General features: G+C 32.7%; 2 protein-coding genes across 2 annotated transcripts in view; both read right to left on the reverse strand.

Moving 5' to 3' along the window:
• Positions 1 to 21,177, reverse strand: part of LOC143912008 (uncharacterized) — a 439,734-nt gene that overhangs the window by 181,122 nt on the left and 237,435 nt on the right. The gene's annotated exons all lie outside the window — the stretch shown is intronic.
• The window catches only part of Stim (stromal interaction molecule), a 57,374-nt gene continuing 40,614 nt past the window's right edge, over positions 4,418 to 21,177 (reverse strand). The window contains exons 6-16 of the mRNA XM_077430324.1: positions 16,885 to 17,084; positions 16,684 to 16,806; positions 14,491 to 14,658; positions 14,289 to 14,423; positions 12,426 to 12,546; positions 12,249 to 12,341; positions 7,140 to 7,248; positions 6,817 to 7,065; positions 5,595 to 5,740; positions 5,422 to 5,518; positions 4,418 to 5,345 (exon numbers count right to left, since the gene is read on the reverse strand). Of these exons, the coding sequence (XP_077286450.1) occupies positions 5,120 to 5,345; positions 5,422 to 5,518; positions 5,595 to 5,740; positions 6,817 to 7,065; positions 7,140 to 7,248; positions 12,249 to 12,341; positions 12,426 to 12,546; positions 14,289 to 14,423; positions 14,491 to 14,658; positions 16,684 to 16,806; positions 16,885 to 17,084 (1,667 nt within the window). The 3' untranslated portion in view covers positions 4,418 to 5,119. The remainder of the gene's footprint in view (positions 5,346 to 5,421; positions 5,519 to 5,594; positions 5,741 to 6,816; positions 7,066 to 7,139; positions 7,249 to 12,248; positions 12,342 to 12,425; positions 12,547 to 14,288; positions 14,424 to 14,490; positions 14,659 to 16,683; positions 16,807 to 16,884; positions 17,085 to 21,177) is intronic.

A 21,177-nucleotide genomic window follows, 5' to 3' on the forward strand; every position in this document is an offset into this window, starting at 1 on the left:
GTATAATGATAACAATGCAGTAGTTCGAATCAATTCGCTAAACTCGACAAATTTTCGAGTACAACGTGGAGTAAGGCAAGGGTGTATATTATCTTCAGACCTATTTAATATATATGGAGAGTATATGATGCGTAGAGCACTGGATGGTTGGAGTATCCATTGGTGGAAAATAACTATCCAATCTTCGGTAAGCGGATGACACAACGCTCATAGCTAATAATCATGAAGAAATGGCCGAACTGATCCGTCGTGTTGAGATAGAGAGTAATGTGCTTGGCCTCCAGATAAACCTCCCCAAAACAAAAATTATGATAATTGACCGTCACCAACAGCTGCAAAACAACAACTCAGCTTTAAACGGTATAGAGGTGGTCGATAATTTTGTCTATCTGGGGTCACTCATATCTAACAACGGCGGCAGCGAATTGGAAATACGGTGCCGGATTACATTAGCAAAATCGGCAATGTCACAACTAACGAAGATTTGGAAGAATAGAGCCATTACAACTGCTGTCAAAATCCGTCTAGTGAAGAGTCTCGTTTTTTCTGTCTGCCTTTATGGTGTCGAGACGTGGACCATGAAGGCGGCGGATAGACGGAGAATCGATGCCTTCGAGATGTGGTCCTGGAGACGGCTACTGCGCGTGCCTTAGACCGATAAACGCACGAATGTGTCTATTCTTGAAGAATTAAAAATCAAAGATAGACTGTCAACAATATGCCTGAAACGTATATTGCAGTTCTTCGGCCACATTTCACGAAGAGGTGAGGAGAGCCTGGAGCGGTTGGTTGTGGTTGGTAGTGTCGAAGGCAGAAGAGCCAGAGGCAGATCTCCCGCACGCTGGACTGACCAAGTATCTGCAGCGACGGGCGCTTCCACGGTAGAAAGTCTTCGCCTGGCCGAATTTAGAATTGAATGGAGGCAGCTGGTTGACCGGACATCATAGTCAAGATCCTCAGTGATGAGGGAACCGACAGCAATATATACTTTAAAACTCGTGTCAACTATCATCTACTCTGTTTTTTCCCTGTTTCCTTCCAGCGGATCATATACTCCTCATACCAAGCAGATGAGTCATTTATAGGTCAAACAGGACTCGGTGCTTCGGAGGAGCCCCAGATCTGTATGTATGTGAACAAAGAATAGTGAAAGTAATAAAGAAAGTATTAAATTATCGTTCTATCAGTCTTTCACCCATTTTGCTAAAATTTTTAGAAAAAATCATCACCTCTCAACTGACTATATTTCTAGAATCTCGTAAACTATTATCTATATGCCAACATGGTTTTATAAAAGGCCGATCAGTACTGAGTAATCTTTTAACCAATATTTCATTCCTGTAGCTGCAGTCAATCTTGATATTGAAAAAGCCTTTGATAGAGTTCCTATTGATCGGCTTCTACTAAAATTTGAGCACATAGGTGTGAGAGAACGGCTACTTGACTGGATCAGAGTATTTTTAAAGTGTAGATACTTCTCAGTGAGGATTGGAGCCTGCTCTTGAGAACTATATCCTGTTCTGAGTGGAGTTCCTCAAGGGCCAGTTTAAGGCCCTATTCATTTTTATATTTTTTACTAACGATATCACCTGTACATATTCTATTTTCGCCGATGACATCAAACTTTACCTGCCAATACAGAAGGTAACAACTCTCCACAAAATGATTTGGACAAAATTGATACGTGGTCAAAAACTTGGCTTCTAACTTTAAATGTTAAGAAATGCTCCGTACTGCACCTAAGCAAAAATAACCCGAGTCTTTTCTACAAAATACACAACCATTTCATCAATTACGTCCAACATCACCTAGACTTTATCACCACTTGCGACCTAAAATGTTCCTCTCATATTAACCATATTGTGGACAAATGTTATTCATTTTTATATGTAATAAAACGTGTATTCAATTTTCTGAACTTAACTTTATTATCAAAAATCTATAAAACTGTGGTTTCAGTTTGGAATTGTCTTCCCAATAATGTAGTAATTGATGAAAACCTTAACATTTTTAACGATAAGCTAGATGTATTTCTGTATTTCTTCTTTTGTATATTTTTGCTTTCTTTTATTTAATATTGTTGTGTAGAGGTGGGTGGAGGATCCAAGTAAGGCTAAAGTCCGTTTCACAGCATTTATTAGTGATTAAGGAGATACACGCACCGGCAGTGCTCCATCCAGAATGTCTTGATATGGTCTAAGTACCTCTTCTTCGACGTCCGGTTACTTCCCTATTGTTTAGGCGTGTACCCAGATATGTATTCCCACGACACTCATTCCCACGCTATCGCTGTCACTTCTGAGAAGGGGCCGGGTGCCGTTACCAAGCCAATTCGGTGGTCATTGTTTAGCCTACTTGCACTTTGCCTGGAGATAATCCTCGAAAACCAATTATAACGGCGGCTCCTTTTAGCATACGCTACAATATGTTCCTGTTGCAGGTATTTTTTATCTTTTTTCTTTGAATCTTTTAGTATTCTCTCTAATGTCATATCCTTTTATAATGTATATTATAATGTTTAATTTTTTTTGTCTTTTATCTTATTAATGTTACGAGTATTATTGTTTTAATACCTCATTATCTATACTAAGCCAATCCCCGTGGGCCTATCGGCTTTGCCGCCTTCCCCATGTATTCTAATAAATAAATAAATAATATAAAAGAGGAGTCGCCAGCCCAATGACCTTACCAAGATGTCTTACTTTTTTCTCACTTATCTTTATCCATCTCAAAAATTAAAAAAAAAAAGTAATTGAAATAAATCAACAATTAAAAAAAAAAAAAGGTAAATTTATTGTCCAAAATACATATGTAAGTACAGGCAAATGTCATGAAAAGTTAAGAAAGGTTGCCATTAATATTTACACAATATGGCTACACCTTGAAACACGTTTCAATTTTTTAAAGTCTACCTAAATAATATAAAATTTTCTAACTTAATAGATTATACATAACACAGCCTGATTACAAAGAGAAAATGAAATCTGCGTCTTTTGAATTATCACGCAAAGACGGTGATCGTGTCGGTACACGACGACGCAAAGCTTTCAAATTTTGTTTCAATCATTTTTCGGTATAAGTAGTGCAATCGTGGATGGAATGACATTTTTCAATGTTGATTTAACCATTTCCAATGCTATAAAAATATATAATGTTCTCATGCACATCGCAACAGCGAACGATAACATATATTTGTTTCAAAAATATCTAAAACACTACCAGTGCTGAAAAACACATAGTACAGATCAAAAGTTTTAAAGTTCAGCTTGTATTCTTTAATCTTTAGATATCACAATTCGTCTCAGTAAAGCATTGCAATAGCCATACTTTTAAAATTGAATATCTACATAAGTTACAGTCTTAGTGCCAAATATTGGCCAACAGTTCTTTTTTTTTTCAATCTGATTTTGATATTATAGAATTTCAATTGAACATATTATAAAAAGAATTTTGAAAGAGGTATTCGTCGGAAATTTTCGCTTAAGAAATTGAAATTTCCGACGGTAGATTAAATATTATACGAGGCATTTTAAATATAAACCTTCGGCAACACTTAATTTATACCTTCGAATAGAAATAAATATCGAGATAAATTTAAGACCTATTTATAATGATAATAAGGAATAGATCACATCATAAACGGCATTATATTCGAGTTTAATTTTTGAAGAGAAATTTAATTTTTATTATGAATTACTAATACTTACTATTTGCTAGTTTAATAATTTTTAGTATTGCTTTTGAAGCACATAGTATTGGAAAATTTTTTAAATAGAAATATGTCAATACAACATGTATAATTAATTCACCGTCAACAGTAACCAAATGTAAAATAAAATATATTAAAATTAAGGTTACTAAAATTTAACAATTTGTGCACATATTGATCTTCATTATATTGAATATTAAAAAAAGGATTCAACTTTTTGTAAAAATATATATGTATATATATTTTTTTAATAATATGTAATCTTGCATAGAAAATTATTTTTTTCTAAACACAAGATTATTTTTCTATTTGCCTTAAAGATTGGAAACTATGCAATAAAAAAAACCAACCGTTTTGTTATAATGTTGAAATGAAACATTTCATTCACATAATAAATAAAGAGAACAATTTTAACGTCCATTTTATAAAATAAATGTGCGTTTAAAAAGGCAATTTAATAAAAATTTTGTACATTAAAAAAAGTGTGTACATTACAAAAAAATTGTGGCATTTCTAAATGACGGATACAGATTGCATTACAAACTTTGCTTTGATCATTGAAAAATATATTTGCTACTTAAAAAGCAGATGAAATGTATATTAAAATGATGATACAAATGAACTGTATCAACTGTAACAACGTCGCGAATACCAAAATACGAACCAACAAACGACCAACGCTTCTCTCTAATGGATTCCTTCTTTTTTACTATTTGGCTTGCGACCTTCGACACCTGCTTACTTTTCATATTTTTTAATGGTCACTTTATAATGTCAAAATATTTTATTCGATGCACAAACATTTTTTTTAAGATACAAAGTATTTTTGTCAACGTACAATTAAATCGCACCCATAAATAAATAATTTGTGAAAATTATAATCTATCTATAATACATATAAAAAAGATTCTGTAGTTTCAAAAGAATAATCTCATATAAAATAATAATGAATCAAATAAAATAACCGAAAGGCAGGCGAAATAAAAAAAAAAAAACACACATGAGTTAGAATATTATGAGGATTTGAAAATTTTGGAAGACCTCAATTAAAATGCATTTAAAAAATCAGAAATACATGTGTTTGTAGATTCTTCTAGGCACAGTGCTTTTATCTCACAACAGCGTATTTTATGTCAAGATTCACATTAGTAATAAAAAAGGTGTATTCGTCGATGTACCTAAAATGTATATAAGATTATTATAATTATTGATATTGAAATATTGAAAAATACTTTAAAAAAAAAACAGACGCCTTCGTGAGGTAAACGCACTATACCATATTAGTGAATTTTTTTAAATAAATACCCCATAATACTGTAGTGAGAAACGATCTTTGGGGAAACGGCCTAGTAATTTCAAAACCGTCACACCAATGTACACAATTATTGTCTATCTACGTTTTACTGTCCATCAAGATGAATTCACACTGTGCGCTTTGGATTTCTTGGTAAACGGGAAGTGTATCTTCCGCCGTCGCCCGCGAGGTTCTATAACATCGTTCACGGAGGGTTGGCTGGCTGATATGGCCGCCGCGACGGCATTCTCCGACGTCGAAACGGACAGAGACTGCTCAGAGCTGCTGGAACCGGTGTCGACCTCGGCAGCTATGGTCCGTTGCCGAGTCGATCCTGATAACCTGAACAACAACGAGGATGCTACAATCGTAACATATCAATCGTAAACGTTTAAAGGAATCGAAACATCGCAAATACCTATTAAAAGTAGCATTATTTGAGCGAACGGACGACGGCGAATCCACGCCGCACTCTTCCAACCCCGCTTCAGTACTCTGCGACTTCATAATAGTATCTGAAAATATTATTCATATGTTTTGATTCGTGCTACACATTTACTACACGTTTGGGCAATCTTAATGAGACCGTACTGGATGGCAAGGAAGGTGGTCTGCGAGGCGGCAATTGAGAATAGCGGGTACCACCGCGTGAACGGGTCAGTTGGGGTTGTGATTTTGAATGAATCCGCATGCCGACACTGTTAGTTGGAGACAAATCTTCACCTGTCCAATTAACACTGCAAACAAATAATACAGAAGCGTGAATATGAGTATTTCAATAAAATATTTAAAACAATATTAACCAATTATAGCGATTATATTATAATGAAGGCAAACTGTATGGCTGTTTAAGTTTTTATTATTATCGTTTTTTATTTTACATAGATATACCAGGAAGGCTTGACAGGAAGACCCCAATGCGCCTTCATGGACAATTAATTACAAACAATGCAGCAGTTTATGTCGCTTCGCAGCAGTAAATGCTATGAAGCGACTTTAGCCTTTCATTTGTATCCTGAACCCACCCCTACGCAACAATACTAAATTTTTCAAAGTGGAGCCGATCAATCATTACTAAGTTTGACCCACTTAATTAAAATATAATAATTATTTTTGTTGATTCACTGTCATTAATGAGATATGAGCGCTTAAAAAAATGCGTAATTTTTATTATTACAAACCTCCTTTACGTTTACAATTTAGAGGAAAATTTGCCTCTTATCCGATCGTTTTCATACTTTTCCATATTGCTCATTTTGGTCATCAATATAAATAAATGGATTCTCTGCCATTACGATAGAGATGAAATATCGTTTAAGACGAGTTTTAAGTTTCCAAATTTGAAATCTGGGTTAAGTCTATGTAGTCTTTAATTTTATACATAGATGGCGGTAGTAAAATAAAATTATTGGTATTTTTATTCAAAATAATAATTTAAATATCTTAATATTATATACAACACTAAAAAAGAGGTTTGTTTTTAAAAAAAAATTTTTTACAAGGCTATTTTTACCTTTGCTCAAACAGTTATTACAGTTTTTTTGGCTGTTGCGGTTTTTAACACAAAATCTAGTATTGCTGTTTTCAATGTGAGTATTGGAATCCACAGGCAGATGTTTCTTCTTATTGATTGTGATTTTTTACTGCTTCAAAATATTTATAATTAATTATATAGCGAATTTTAAGAGTCAAAAATATTTTTCTATACATTTATTTGGTCAGTTTTTTTTATTTCAACACGTTTATAAGGATTGGTTTTCTATTTCGATTTTTTTTTTCATCTAAACATACTAATTAAATGATTGTTACTTACTTATCACCACCGAGAGTGAATTGAATAGGTGCTTCTTTTAATTTGCCGTTGGACGCTATTTTGCTATCTTGTATGAGACTCCTCACGTCGGTTACAGAATTATTAATATCTTGAGTTGAATTTGGTAAATCTGACGTTGGAGATTTGTCTAGTACGTAATTTTTATACTCTTGTACTCTATCTAAGTATTGACTGCGCAATTCTTGAGCGCGTTTTTCTTCCAATGCGCGACGCTCTTCCAATTGAATTCTGAAAATAAAACGAAAAATATTAAAAATAATCACAAAATTGGAATATATGCATGATGACATTCGGCGAATTACCTGGCTTCAGCCAACCTCAAATCCATAGGATAGTGACGTCCTTCTGGTGGATCCAATTCTTCGCTTCCTGACGAATCCTCTTTCCACACAGCCATTGGATCGTGACCTGCTATCGAGACAATAAATTTACATTTTATTATATAAAAAAAATCATTAAATGAAAATATTTTTGGAATATATTATATAATTACAACATATTTGCTGAATTGAAATTCTAAATAAAAAGTATGTAATATGGAAGTAATTTCATGATTATATAAAATTTAATGAACACTGTATATGTATATAAAAACCACTTATAAAAAATATACTACATCATATTAAAATCATTTTAACTTAAAATTTAAAAATTTAGAACGTATCATAAACGACACGATTATAATTAATCGAAAATATTAATAATAATACAAAAAAAAATAGCTGATAAACCATTATTTTTTTATTCAATCAACCATCACCGATCAAAAGTTAAAACCCAAAATTATAAACCTAACACAAAATAAGCAAATTAAATAGCAAAATTGCTTCAACAAACACGTATTCATTTTCCTGCACTCGTAACATGCATATAAAGCTTTTCAAATGACATAATTCGGTAAGTTTGCTAAAATAGATGCTCTATAAACAAAACATTGTTACAATTTTCAGAAACTTACAACTAGATATGTAACATATAAACAATATATATTATATAATTCAACTACCTATAATAATATACAAATTTAAGAACCACTTGTCAATACAAAACTCAATCTTAAATCTTATATATCTATGTAAGTATTGTATAATATGATTTTGTCCGTAAAGGCTTAAATTTGTATCGATTGAAGAAAAAAAAATAACTTGAACTGACTCACTCATTGCAAATGAATGATTTAAAATTCACAATATTAACATAAAATAGGTAGATATACAAAACATATTTTTACTGTTACATTAACACATGTATCTATTTGAACGAAAATACACATTAAAAACAAATCATAATTAAAAATATCTAAATGTCACAAATACAGCATATTTATGTAGTTATTATATTAGTAAGGTATATATTATATTTATCATTCTACATATAAAATAGGTTGTGGCTATTTGCAGGTACTATATCTGCAAACTATTGGCTATTTGCAGGTACTATATGTGCGAATTATTGGCTATTTGCAGGTACTATATCTGTGACAGGCGCAAAACCTTCTGCGCATGCGCGCGAACAGTCACTGTCAGCGTGTTTACTGTTAAAATTTTGTTTTAAACCTCTTAAAATTTAGTTCGAACTCGTAAAGTGACGTAGAGTAAAAAATATAATCCAAATTAGTTAATATTATTAATTGTTAGAAAATTATTATCATATACAACGTATAATACCTACATACAAGTACAAGCCGCGAACTAGCTAAATTATATAAATCTATTATAATAACGTGCGAAATTTATTTGCCTCATGTATAATGAACGATTGATTAAACAAGTCTAGCATACATTAAAACACGCGCATGCGCAGAAGGCTTTGCGCCTCTCGCAGATATAGTACCTGCAAATAGCCACAACCTATAAAATATGTATATGCATTCTTCAATCTGAAGATTCTGAATAATGGAACAAACACATGCAATGCAAACACGGAAACATTGAGTTGTTATGTTTAAAAAGATTATGTTAAATGAAATGTATGCTTTGAATGAAAATTTTGGATTAATTTGACACTCGGCCCATTTTAATAACAAACATGTATTTTTATAATTTAGTTAGTCGATGAAAAAAGCATTAACGAATTGTCAAAACGGTCGATTAATCAGTTCACATTCAGTTAGAACAGTTAGGAAAACCAAATGAAAGCCACACACATATAATATTAAAACTGTGGATTATCCTTACCTGCGGTAAAGTGTCTATTAACGGGGTTGTATGCACACAATTCACTGCCAATTGATGGATAATGAAGCAGAAAAAAATTAAAGGGTTCAGTAGATATACATCGAACAGTATTAATCAGGTTTTCAGTACGCAAAACGACACAATGAAGGAACAAAACCAGTATTCAATACGTTTTCTTCCAAAGGGTATATATTTTAACAATCGGCGAATCTGTATAAGTGCGTGTGTGTGTGTGCTTGCGATGAATGGCTCATCGTTTTTGCATTATCGGAAAATCATTGCGTGGAATAAAAAACATGGATTGAAAAGCGCAAGAGGTAAATATTATAGAAGGAGAAAAATAAATTAAGAAAAAAAAACAAATAACAACACAACTCGGGACAAAATAAAACTTTCTAGAGGAGCTTCAGAACTACCATGCTCACACTTCAAAGATAATCTTGAAAATATAAACAAATGAGAATATCAAAAAAAAGTAAATACATTTAAAGACTATGATATTTTATTCCTGACTAAATATGTATGTCGAATATCTCTTCGTTGTACAGTAAATCCTAATTAAAGTAAAATCCAAAAATATGTTGAAAGTTTTTCTTAAATAAAACACATAATTGACTTGGTAAACGGATTATTCCACAAAAATCGATTTCATTAAAATCTCGATCACGGATCATCTGGCACTCGAGTTCTCGTCAGTACAATATTTAGCGTGGGTGAATTTCGATTGATGGAGTTTTTGGGTGCCAGATTTTATTTTTATTTTTTATGTTACACTAGCGTTCTGCCTGTTGATTTCAACAGGTGGTTTCGGAAAGGAATTGATACACGAATTCAAATAAAGTTATATGTTATACATATATGTTACAGTGAAAATATATTTTCACCAATTCAAACAGTGAAAATGTATCAAACGATGAATTTACAACGTTTAACTCTATAAATTTAACCTTAACAACCCAATCTTAAATGAATAGGGCCAACCCTTACTTGACCTAACCTATCCTAATCCTTAAATACATAATACCAACCGTAACAATCTAATCTTTAATGAATAAAACGTCTCGATTACTTGGCTCTGATTGGCTGTGTATCCACGCTCTGCCACATACATACATACACACATCGCGTCCGTTTTCATATATTATATATATAGATATATACCAGGAAGGCTTGACAGGAGGACCCAATGCGCTTTCCTAGATAATTAATTACAAATGCAGATTTTTTTTTTACATAAATCACTATTTCGAGAAGCGAAATTAACAACTAATTAATTAATCCATCTATGAAATTAGACTTGTACATAAATTTTTACAAATTGTACATACATTAAATACAGAAGATTTGCGACAGCAGGTAGGATGATTTTTTTTTTGCCAATTTTTAAGGAATCGTTTCAACAATGATCATATACAATTGGCAAACTCTGATAAGAAACGATCGACGTGGAGGCACAAGTATCCAAGTCTAACCAGCAGGATTAAAGATTAGCTCGGGATCGTACCCAATTATCTTTTGGTGTAAGTAAGTAAGTATACATGTCGCACTCGCCCAGGTCTGTGAGAATTCCAGCGTAATCTTTGTTCGGCCGATCACCGAGTCCCATTAGCTTTATATGATAATTGTTGAAACGGTTCCTTAAAATTAGCAAAAAAATCATCTTTCCTGTTGTCACAAATCTTCTGTATTTATTGTATGTACAATTTGTAAAAATTATGCACAAAATCTAAATCCATAGATGTCTCAATGGATTAATTATGTAATTAATTAATTGTTATTTCGTGTTGTTCAGCTTCTCGAAATACAGTGATTTATGTAATAATAAAATGCTGCATGGTTTGAAATTAATTGTCCAGGTAGGCGCATTGGGGTCTTCCTGTCAAGCCTTCCTGGTATTGTATATACATATTTAAAAAAATAAAAAATAAACCACTGCTGGCTATTATACATATGATGTTCTGTGATCGAGATTTTAGTGACTTGCGCGAGATCGCTTTTTGCGGAATAATCACCGAACCAATTTTCTTATATTTAACATAAACTTCCAACATAACCTATAAATCAACCTCGATATACGCCTGAAATATTTGGGGTGTATGATTTTTTTAAATGAATCCCATGCAATTAAATTGCAAACCATAACCCAACTGACTTTTATATATTAAAAAACATGCGAAGAACACAATTTATGTATGTATATGAAAAAAAGTCCCACAATTTAAAATAACAGTTGCGAAGTAAATGTACATGGCAAGATTTGCAACGTGACATATATACATAGATGAAGAAATATATTGAAATGAGACCAACATCCCCAGAAAGCTTTATAAAAGCCGAGTTTCCATTAGCGTATGTAACAAATATAATATATTAGTTTTTTTCAATTATCTATATATATATATATATACAATAAAATTTAAATAAAAAGTATATAGCCTATCGCAATAAATGGACGACTTACACAAAAAATAAAAATAAATTAAACAAGCCACATGTACAGTATAAACATGCTTGATGAAATTTTTTTTATAACGACAATTGGTCCCTAGTCATTTAAAAAAAAAATTATACATCTAAAAATATAATTAAAAACTATTAAAATTCCAAACATACATAATTCATTTTACAATTTATGAAAAAAAAAAAATATACATACACGTAATACATTAATATAATTCGTTAGCATGGACAAATTATGTACCTTTCAATATATGCAAGAAATATTTCATAAACAATAAAAATCTTGATTAAAAGAAAGTCAAGTCGGAAAAAAATTACAAATACTACACTAAAAACTATTCACAACCACTAGAAATTCTGCTGCTTTTGAAGAATACATTTAATTATATAAAATCACTACTATTTATGAAATATCTCCAGTATATGAAGTATATAATAAAACAAAATCAACCTGAATCTAACTATTATTCGTATAAACAGAACATACATAACTAAAAGTCTTGAAATTACAAAAAAAAAAAAAAAACAACTTAAGTAATGTATTAAATTATGAGCATTATAATAATATAAATACGATCATCTTCATCATTTGACATATATTCATGTCTTCAATTGTTCGTTGGTAATCTATCTACGTTTTGAATATTCAAGGAACCAATAATATAAATACATAGTGGGTAACCTTCGATACGGATCGAATAGGAAACATTTTTGTTTTATCTTAATCGTCGTGTAAATGTTCGGACAAGTCCTCACTGATTTGTTGCGGCTTACCTGTTCCACTGCCAGCTACAGTGCCAGAGATGCCACCGTACAGTGAACCGGAATCTTCGAGATCCAAATCGTCCTGGGAGCTAGTGGCTCTCACTGAAACCATAACACAAATAAAAACACACATGTAAACCGATTCAAATTAAGCGTTGCTTGAATCACTGATATCAGAGCCATTACATTTATTCGGACGGCCGTTCACATTTCTGTACAAGACATTTTCTAAATACGGGAGGCCGTTATTGTTGATGATGTTGAAGCCGCACAACATCTCCATTTGCTTCCAACGGTGAACTCTTTCCTGAAAAAATACATAAAAACACACATTAATTACGCACAATATATAATATCGGCTACTATATCACAATAAATGTATGTTAGTTCGGTTATCTGTTATGAAAATACACAGTTTTCAACTTGGAATCACCTAATTTGGTATACATATTATTTCATGGTAGTCTGACTTAGGCCATGAAAGGTTTTTGGAACGTGACAGAGCACTGGGAAGGTGCGATTTAACTGTATGTACATTGAGAAAAATACTTTGTATCTTAAAAAAAATCTTTGTGCATTAAAATTTGCACTATTTTCAGTGCATTAAACAATGTCGTATTGTGTATAGAATAAAATATTTTGGCACTATAAAGTGACCATTGACAAATATGAAACGATCATTCGAAAAAATAGATTTTAGCATTAGAATAGATACAACAAAGAAAGTTTTTTTAAAACATACCTCTTATATAATTTGTATATAAAATTATTATTTTTAATAAAAATACCAATAATTTTATTTTACTACCGCCATCTATGTTTAAAACTAAAAATTGGATAAACGTCAGGCACTTTTCAGAAATTCGAATTTCAATCGCGTCTAAAACGATATTTTTTCTCCATCGGAATGGCGGAGGATACATTTACTTATATTGATGACCAAAATGAGCAATATGGCAAAGTATGAAAACGATCAGATAAGAGGCAAATTTTTTCCTGAATTGTAATCGTAAGTGAAGTATAAAAAAAAAGAGGTATGTAATATGTAAAAAGTGGCAACGTTGCAGTCTTCCGCTATTGACAACTGTCATCTGTCAAAAATGTTTACGTATTACGTATGAATATGAATGATGATGTCAGGTCGTAGGGTCGAAGTCAAGGTCGTAGATGTCGAAGAGTAAAAATGAAGGAATCCAGTAGAGAGAAGCGTTGGTCGTTGTCGGTTAGTATTTTGGTATCGTTACCGATACAGTACATCTGTCATTTTAATACACATTTCATCAGCTTTTTAAAAAGCAGCAAATATTTTTTTCAATGATCAAAGCAAAGTTTCTAATGCAATCTGTATCCGTCATTTAGAAATGCACACAATTTTTTTATAATGTACAGAAACTTTTTTTAATGTTCAAAATTTCTTTTAAATTAATTTTTTAAATGCATATTATTTTATAAAATGGACGTTTAAATTGTTCCAGTTTTATTTTTATAATTTGCATCAACCCGAGCAACACTGACAATTCGGTTAGTATATAATTAAAAATAAAATCATACTAATATAATTCATTTAAAGTGTCTTTAGCCCAATTAAAACTATTTAGTATGTACTTTCACTCGTAATAAATAATCGTTATAAAGAGAGAATATTCCATAAGAGAGTAAGTTTTTTACACATATGTATGTATATATAAAAAAAAATGGTCAAAATTTAATTAAATAATATAATATAATAAATATCAATATAGACAAATGTTATCATTGCCAATCTAATCTATCAATAGTATATGCTAAGTCGGGAATTCCTAATCTTAATGCCCGAGCTTAATGTTCAGCAACACGTGTAATGATTATTACCTTTAAACAGTCAAATATATTTTAAACTCGCTCAAATCCAAATAATACATATGTAGCTGGAGATTTACAATAAATGATAGACAAAGTTGTACAATACTCTTGCAATTTTCAACAATTTCATTAGGATTTATTGTTTATTTCAAAGCTGCATTGCAATATGATAAATTAATGTTTGATAAAAAAAATCAATATATATACCTGAAGTTCTTGCGTTACTTCATTCAAAGACGTTCTAGCTTCTACGATAGATCTGTCGACATCGTCGATGGACTTCCCGTGAGTGGATACAAAAGCTCCGACGAGACTCGATCTCTTCTTCCTTAACTTTTCACACTGTCATAAAGAAAGAGATTAGACTGATTCCAAATAATGCAAAATTTGAATACAGATAAAAACATACCGCATCGCGTGCAGTTTGAAGTTGTAAATCGGCACCATGTTTTTTACGTAAATAACTTTTATTCTCTAATTCATGAGTGAGTTGAAGCCACAGCTGCAAACCGGGAGGTGGTGCCCAGCACCTATCCTCCAATTCACCTTCCGCTCGTTGAAGTTCCGAACGAAGCAACTGGAAACCATCAAAAAATAAATTAATATTGTACGCATATACATATGTAATAATAAACATGGTGGAGCAGAAACAAGTAACTTGAAAATAAAACAAATAAATAATCATTAGATAATACAGTATTTAAAACAAATAAGTAGTGTATGTTAGACGGCTTTAGACTACCCGGGAGATTAATGATAATATCAGAGCGGAATTTCAATTCCGGAGAAAAGTCGTGAGCAATGGTTGACAACATGCTAAGTTACATATGTGTTACATCTATGAAGTAAATTACTCTCTAGGGATTGAGAAAGTGCAAAAAAGCATTTCTTTGTTTCCTATATGGGAAAAATATAGGTATTACCCATATCTCTACCCTACTCCCTTTCTTTTGGGCATGCTTGGGTATAATTCCCTTGAACTTCGGAGAAACTTCTCATTAATTAATTTTGCTCTCTATCTTCTACGTGGTAATACGTCATGCCTGTCGTTGCTGAAACGGTTGGAACTGTATGTCCGTGGTAGACATCGTCAGTTGATGGCTGTACCTCCTGCCCGCGCAGTTCTTTATCAGATGGCTCCTATTTCAAGAGCTATCCGGCTTCTTAATGAAATCGTTACTGCCGTGCCGGGATGTGATCTTTTCCACCTCGGCGAGCGTAGGTTATCAGAGATTATTTTAACCTATTTTTCATCTCATCATTATTTTCATAATTGGATGTGATGTATGAGTGTAATTTTGATCTTCTCTATTCTATTCGGGCCTCACGGGGATCATTTGTATTTACATCTGGTTCTTATACATATATTGGTGCTGGCTGTGGATGCAAGACATTCCTTATTATGTATTGTTTTACAAGGCTCTTCTATGTTTCATTTCGCTCATTGGTCTGACAACATATGGATATTATATCCTACATTCTTCCGGTCATTTTGCGTGGTTTGGTCAACAATAGATATTCAAATCAATTCCACCAATGCTATGGTGAAAAATAATCGTAATAGACACGTTTAAAAAATACTACATGTTTGATTATCTTAACATCTTATGTTAAGTACCCTCAAATATTTTTTCCTTTCCGTCTCGTTTTGTCGGATTTTAATTATTTAAACGCCTATAACTTTTTCTTTTTCACACTATATCTTGTAAAATTTGCATTATAGATTCTCATTATCTCTCATATATATTTTTACTTCACTCATAGATGAATGATGAATGGTGAATGTTAAAATGTTTATATTATAGGTTCTTCCTGTAATGCCACAATGATCCAAAGCTACATATATACATACATATATAAATAATATAATGAAGTTGACCAAAATGATATTATCTTCAAAAAATGACTAGCATAATGCTATATGATATATTTTGCCAATATTTAGCTAACGGATACTTACATTTAAATGCAAGTGTTCATTTTAATATTTCTAATCGTCTAATTATTTCCACCCTATCTTGAGTATTGACATACGTCAGATATGTACATGTGCTGTTTTTGAAAGTCTATTTTTATATATTGTTACGTACACCGCCGAGTAAGTACAATCGGATTAGGCCGAGTAGCATCCCAGAGACTGTGTGACCGTTATAATTGGTTTCAAGGATTATCTCTAGACTAAGTGCATGTAAGCTAAACAATGGCCACCGAATTGGCCGCTATTGGTCCTTTCTCAGAAGTGACCGATACCGTGGGACTGAGTGTCGTGGGAATACATATCCGGGTACATGCCTAAACAATAGGGAAGTAACCGGACGTCGAAGATGCCCTGAGAGACCTTTTCCCTTTATTAGGAGGTACTAAGGCGATATCAAGACATTCTGGACGGAGCACTGCCAGTGCGTGTATCTCCTTAATCACCAATAAATGCTGTCACACGACTGACGATGACTTTTACTTGGATCCTCCACCCACCTCTACGCAACAATATCAAAGCAAGAAAAATGTAATAAATGCTCAATATTATATGCTCAGGGAGCACCGAATATGTCCGAGTCTTGTAGAATTGGGTCACATTTTTGCACACTTGACTATATTGTACCTCTATTTCAGCTTTCAGATGAGAAACTTCTAAATCGGAGTAGGAAGTCGCCAACGTCACACCAGCATTGCCGGCTTCTAAGAGACGTTGCTCCAAGTTTTGCTTTTCAGTTGTAACATTCTCCTGAAAATAATTTAAAATTATCATACGTCTCATTTGAAATGACTCAACACACTTTTGTAAAACAGTTTGTAAACGCACCTGCTCAAGTCGAGCCCGCTCGAGCTCCTTCTGGAGATCGTCCAGGGCAAGTTCGGCCTTGCGTAAAGACTCCATATCCTTCAGCATCCGTCCGAGTTGACGGCGAGAGGCCCGGCTCTGCTGATACGCCCACCAACAGCCGACTATAGCTCCGACGATCAGAGCTATCAGCATGCCATCTTTCCATCCGTGTCCACTATCTGAAAATTAACATTGTCAAAAAACCATCATATAGTATACCGTTGATTGGGCACCGCACTAAATTACACAACGCTGTACGGTGGTCGTATTTAATAAGGCACAACATAATGCTAGACACAATCAATGTTAAGCACATTGTACTCCGTGTGACCTCAAGCGATCAAGGTTTTATTATCATCATTGCGATTGTTATCCGCTGCAAGTTTAATTCGCTCAAATACGATGAATACAATACCACACCTACTACGCGGACAAAACGAAAACACAACCCTGCAAAAATGTACTGTTTACTTTTACCACCAACTGATCTTAAGTTTTATCAGACCGTACAACCGACGATTAACTATATACGTACATATGTGAAACTTCCGTAGTTCGCATTTTTCTTAATGTGAAGTACTTGTCAAGTCAAGTCAAGCGTTTCCTCTTCACTTTTGTACAAACATATTTACCATATTTCACAATGAAGTGCACCGAGAAAAAGTAGGAAGAAATCAATTCGATACATAAGAATATGATGTGGTACCAATTTTTACAGAATTGTCTTCACATCTTTGTAATTTCCAACAAATGGAAGACAGAATTGAGATCTTAACGGAAAGTGTGATCCAAAATGTAAGCAGCAAGAATAAAAAATCTGAGAATAACTTAAATGAAAGTTTCAAGAAAGGATTCAATACATTGAAGAGACAAGAGAAAATCTCAAAAAATTGTTCCACTGATATTCTAAATCGCAAAACATGCTCAAAATTCATGGATTCAGAGGATTCTCTCATTAAACTATTACTTATTCGATTTAGAAGACGCCTAATTTGGTATTTTATGTTGTGAAAGATTGGAACTCCAGAGGAATCAGATTTGAAACAAGTCCATTCGGAATAACCCAATCAAAGTACAATATAATTTTAGATTAAGAGAACTGTGAAAGATTGGAACTCTAGAGGAATCAGATTTGAAACAAGTCCATTCGGAATAACCCAATCAAAGTACAATATAATTTTAGATTAAGAGAACTGTGAAAGATTGGAACTCCAGAGGAATCAGATTTGAAACAAGTCCATTCGGAATAACCCAATCAAAGTACAATATAATTTTAAATTAAGAGAACTGTGAAAGATTGGAACTCTAGAGGAATCAGATTTGAAACAAGTCCATTCGGAATAACCCAATCAAAGTACAATATAATTTTAGATTAAGAGAACTGTGAAAGATTGGAACTCCAGAGGAATCAGATTTGAAACAAGTCCATTCGGAATAACCCAATCAAAGTACAATATAGTTTTGGATTAAGAGAACAGAAGAACTTTTGGAGTTATGTATGTATGTATATCAGGAATCGATTATGAGAATTCATAATATATGTACATATGTAGACTCCTGCGATCAAGAATTAAGTGTACTCACTTAAACTGACTGCCTCCTGGCGCCCGTTTCGCTTCATATTGTCTCTTCATCACAAAAAGACATATGTTTATTTCTTCAAAAACCAACACAAGACGACACACAAGTTCGATTCAAATGAAATATGTTAATTTTTTCGGACAACACCGTACGAGAAGTAAGTAGTATGAGGTACACGATATCGACAAACACGGCTACAGGTAAGATTAACACTGATCAGCCTATCGAGTTATCTGCCCGAGTGCGCGAAGCAGGCCTTGCCAAGCGAGGATCGCATTCGATTGACACGATTTTAATTCGCAAGGAAAGTGACACGAGAACATTGCAGCTGGAAAATTCGTCGGAAAAAAGGCAAAAATGCACAATATCACCGAGTGCTGGGCGCGATACCGTTGTGCAATTGTATCTCGGATCGCAATAGCATTGTGTTGAAAAGATATATGTAAGTGGCGTTGAGATTGAAAATGTTGATAACGCAATGCTGCACATTAATATTGACTCAGCTTTCGCGACGGATTTAGATTTATCTGATAAAATAATTTGAATTGAAATGCACGTGTTTTATCATATTTGTGGTTTGAAGTGTCTGGCATAAGATGATCAAGTTCTCAGAAATTTTCTGCATTCAATAACAGTAAAAAAAAATTTACACAATGTCTCACAGTGAAGTTCAACAAATTTATCACTAATAAAAATATATACACGTGACACTGATATTGCTATGAAATTTGTAAATAACATCCACAAAAAGACAGTACTTACTGTTTAATAAAAAATGTTTATAAGAATAGCAAATGAGAACCGGTTATGAAAAAAAAAGTCAAAATATCCAAAAATCAATCTTGGATTTGTATCATAAAAGCAAAAGGACATAATATTAATCAAAAAAGTTGACTTTTTTTTTTACTTGAAATTTGGTAGTTTTACAGCCGATACCAATGTTAAATTTTTAAATAATAATGTTATTAATAAGTTCTTTAATACGTAAAGTATATACATATGTAAGAGTATAAGATTTGTAAATAGGTTTTCGAGTTTTTTTTTTCCTATTATGCTATACATTACATTAGAATAATATAATACTATGATTACTTACAAAATTAAATTAAAATTGTCAAATAGAAAATGATCAGTAGATCAGTAGCTATTAAAATAGATATAAGATGTATTGTAAAATAATTTAGTAATAATATAAAGCATTTTAAAATCAAATATGTAAGAGTCTCCGCCACATTTGCAAGATAGTAAGTAATATACCTACCAATGACACATACATAAATATATGCTTCACATACTAAACTTATGTCACCAATAAATGAGAAACGCTTAAATTTATATTTAAAAAATTGTGTGCAAATTTTTTTTTACCAATAATGACGTATATGTATGGGAACTTGGACATTGAACAAGTTTAAGAAGCATTGAAATATGTACGCTTGGGATACGAATAAGATATCGATAGATATTTTACAAACATATTAGAAACAAGTGAAGGAAGTGGTAGTGAATCAAAAGAATGAAAATTGGTATTTAAGAGGGCTGTACACCCGAAACCTTAATTTTGTTGCCGTTCCTTTCTTCGATATATATATATATATATATATATATATATATATATATATATATATATATATATATATATATATATATATATATATATATATATATTGAGTGAATGCGACAATATATATCAATATATATATTGAGTGAATGCGACAGTTGCGCTTCGACCAGATAATACGTATTTTAAATCGACAAAATCGAGGTTTCGTATTCTCCAATTTTCTCCTCCGAAACTGGACCAATTTTTAAAAAAATTTCATCATCGGTATGAGAAAGATATTTTCTATGCAACTGTGCGCGTATTTTTTTTTAAATCGACCGTTAAATAAGCACACTGGACTCTTTTCGTGGGTGTAAAAAAGAGGCGATTTTATAGATGTTTGGCGGCTCCTAGCTTCTATAAAAAATAACTAATCAAAAAAATAAAAGCACAGAAACATGCCTATGGTGGATATTCATAGCATATTAAAAAATAATTTCTCTTGTGCTATAATTGAGGAAGGGAGAAGTGTAATACGTTTGTATGGACAAGGCGCTGGTGTCCGGCCCTCTTAAGAGCTAGTTCGGATGACCAAGTATACTATCTGATTATTGAAAATAGAATAAGAAGGCTTTCATCCAGCAAATGCTTGTTAATAACATAAGTTAAAATTAGATGGAAGCATCTGCAAATTAAGATCAGGTTGAAAAAAAATGTTACGCTCAACTTTTGGCTCGGCGGAAAAACGAGAAGAAGAAAAGCGACAGCCTCATTAAAGATGGCTCCGATGAATACTTTTAAAACGCTTCAATGGTTCATTATTCAAAAACCTATAGCCGAAACGCGACGAACAAAGCCCGTAGAACCATTTTGAGAGAAATCCATCTGGCAAAATGTGTCGTACAATATGCGAATCATCGCCATTGTTTCGTTTTTTTTGCTTTTTTTTCTCCACAACTCGCCAAATGTAGTTAGCACGCATACATATATATCATTGCATAATAATTTCGAAAGAACAAAACGACCAAACGATAGACAGGTCGCAAGGAATTCTGATTCAATCATCGGTTGGGAAGCCCCTGTCGCAAAATGACATCAGAACTACACCAAAAATTGACGTACATCGAAAAAAAACACACACACACGAG

Source organism: Arctopsyche grandis, chromosome 5 (genome assembly GCF_051622035.1).
Source record: "Arctopsyche grandis isolate Sample6627 chromosome 5, ASM5162203v2, whole genome shotgun sequence".
Classification (NCBI taxonomy): domain Eukaryota; kingdom Metazoa; phylum Arthropoda; class Insecta; order Trichoptera; family Hydropsychidae; genus Arctopsyche; species Arctopsyche grandis.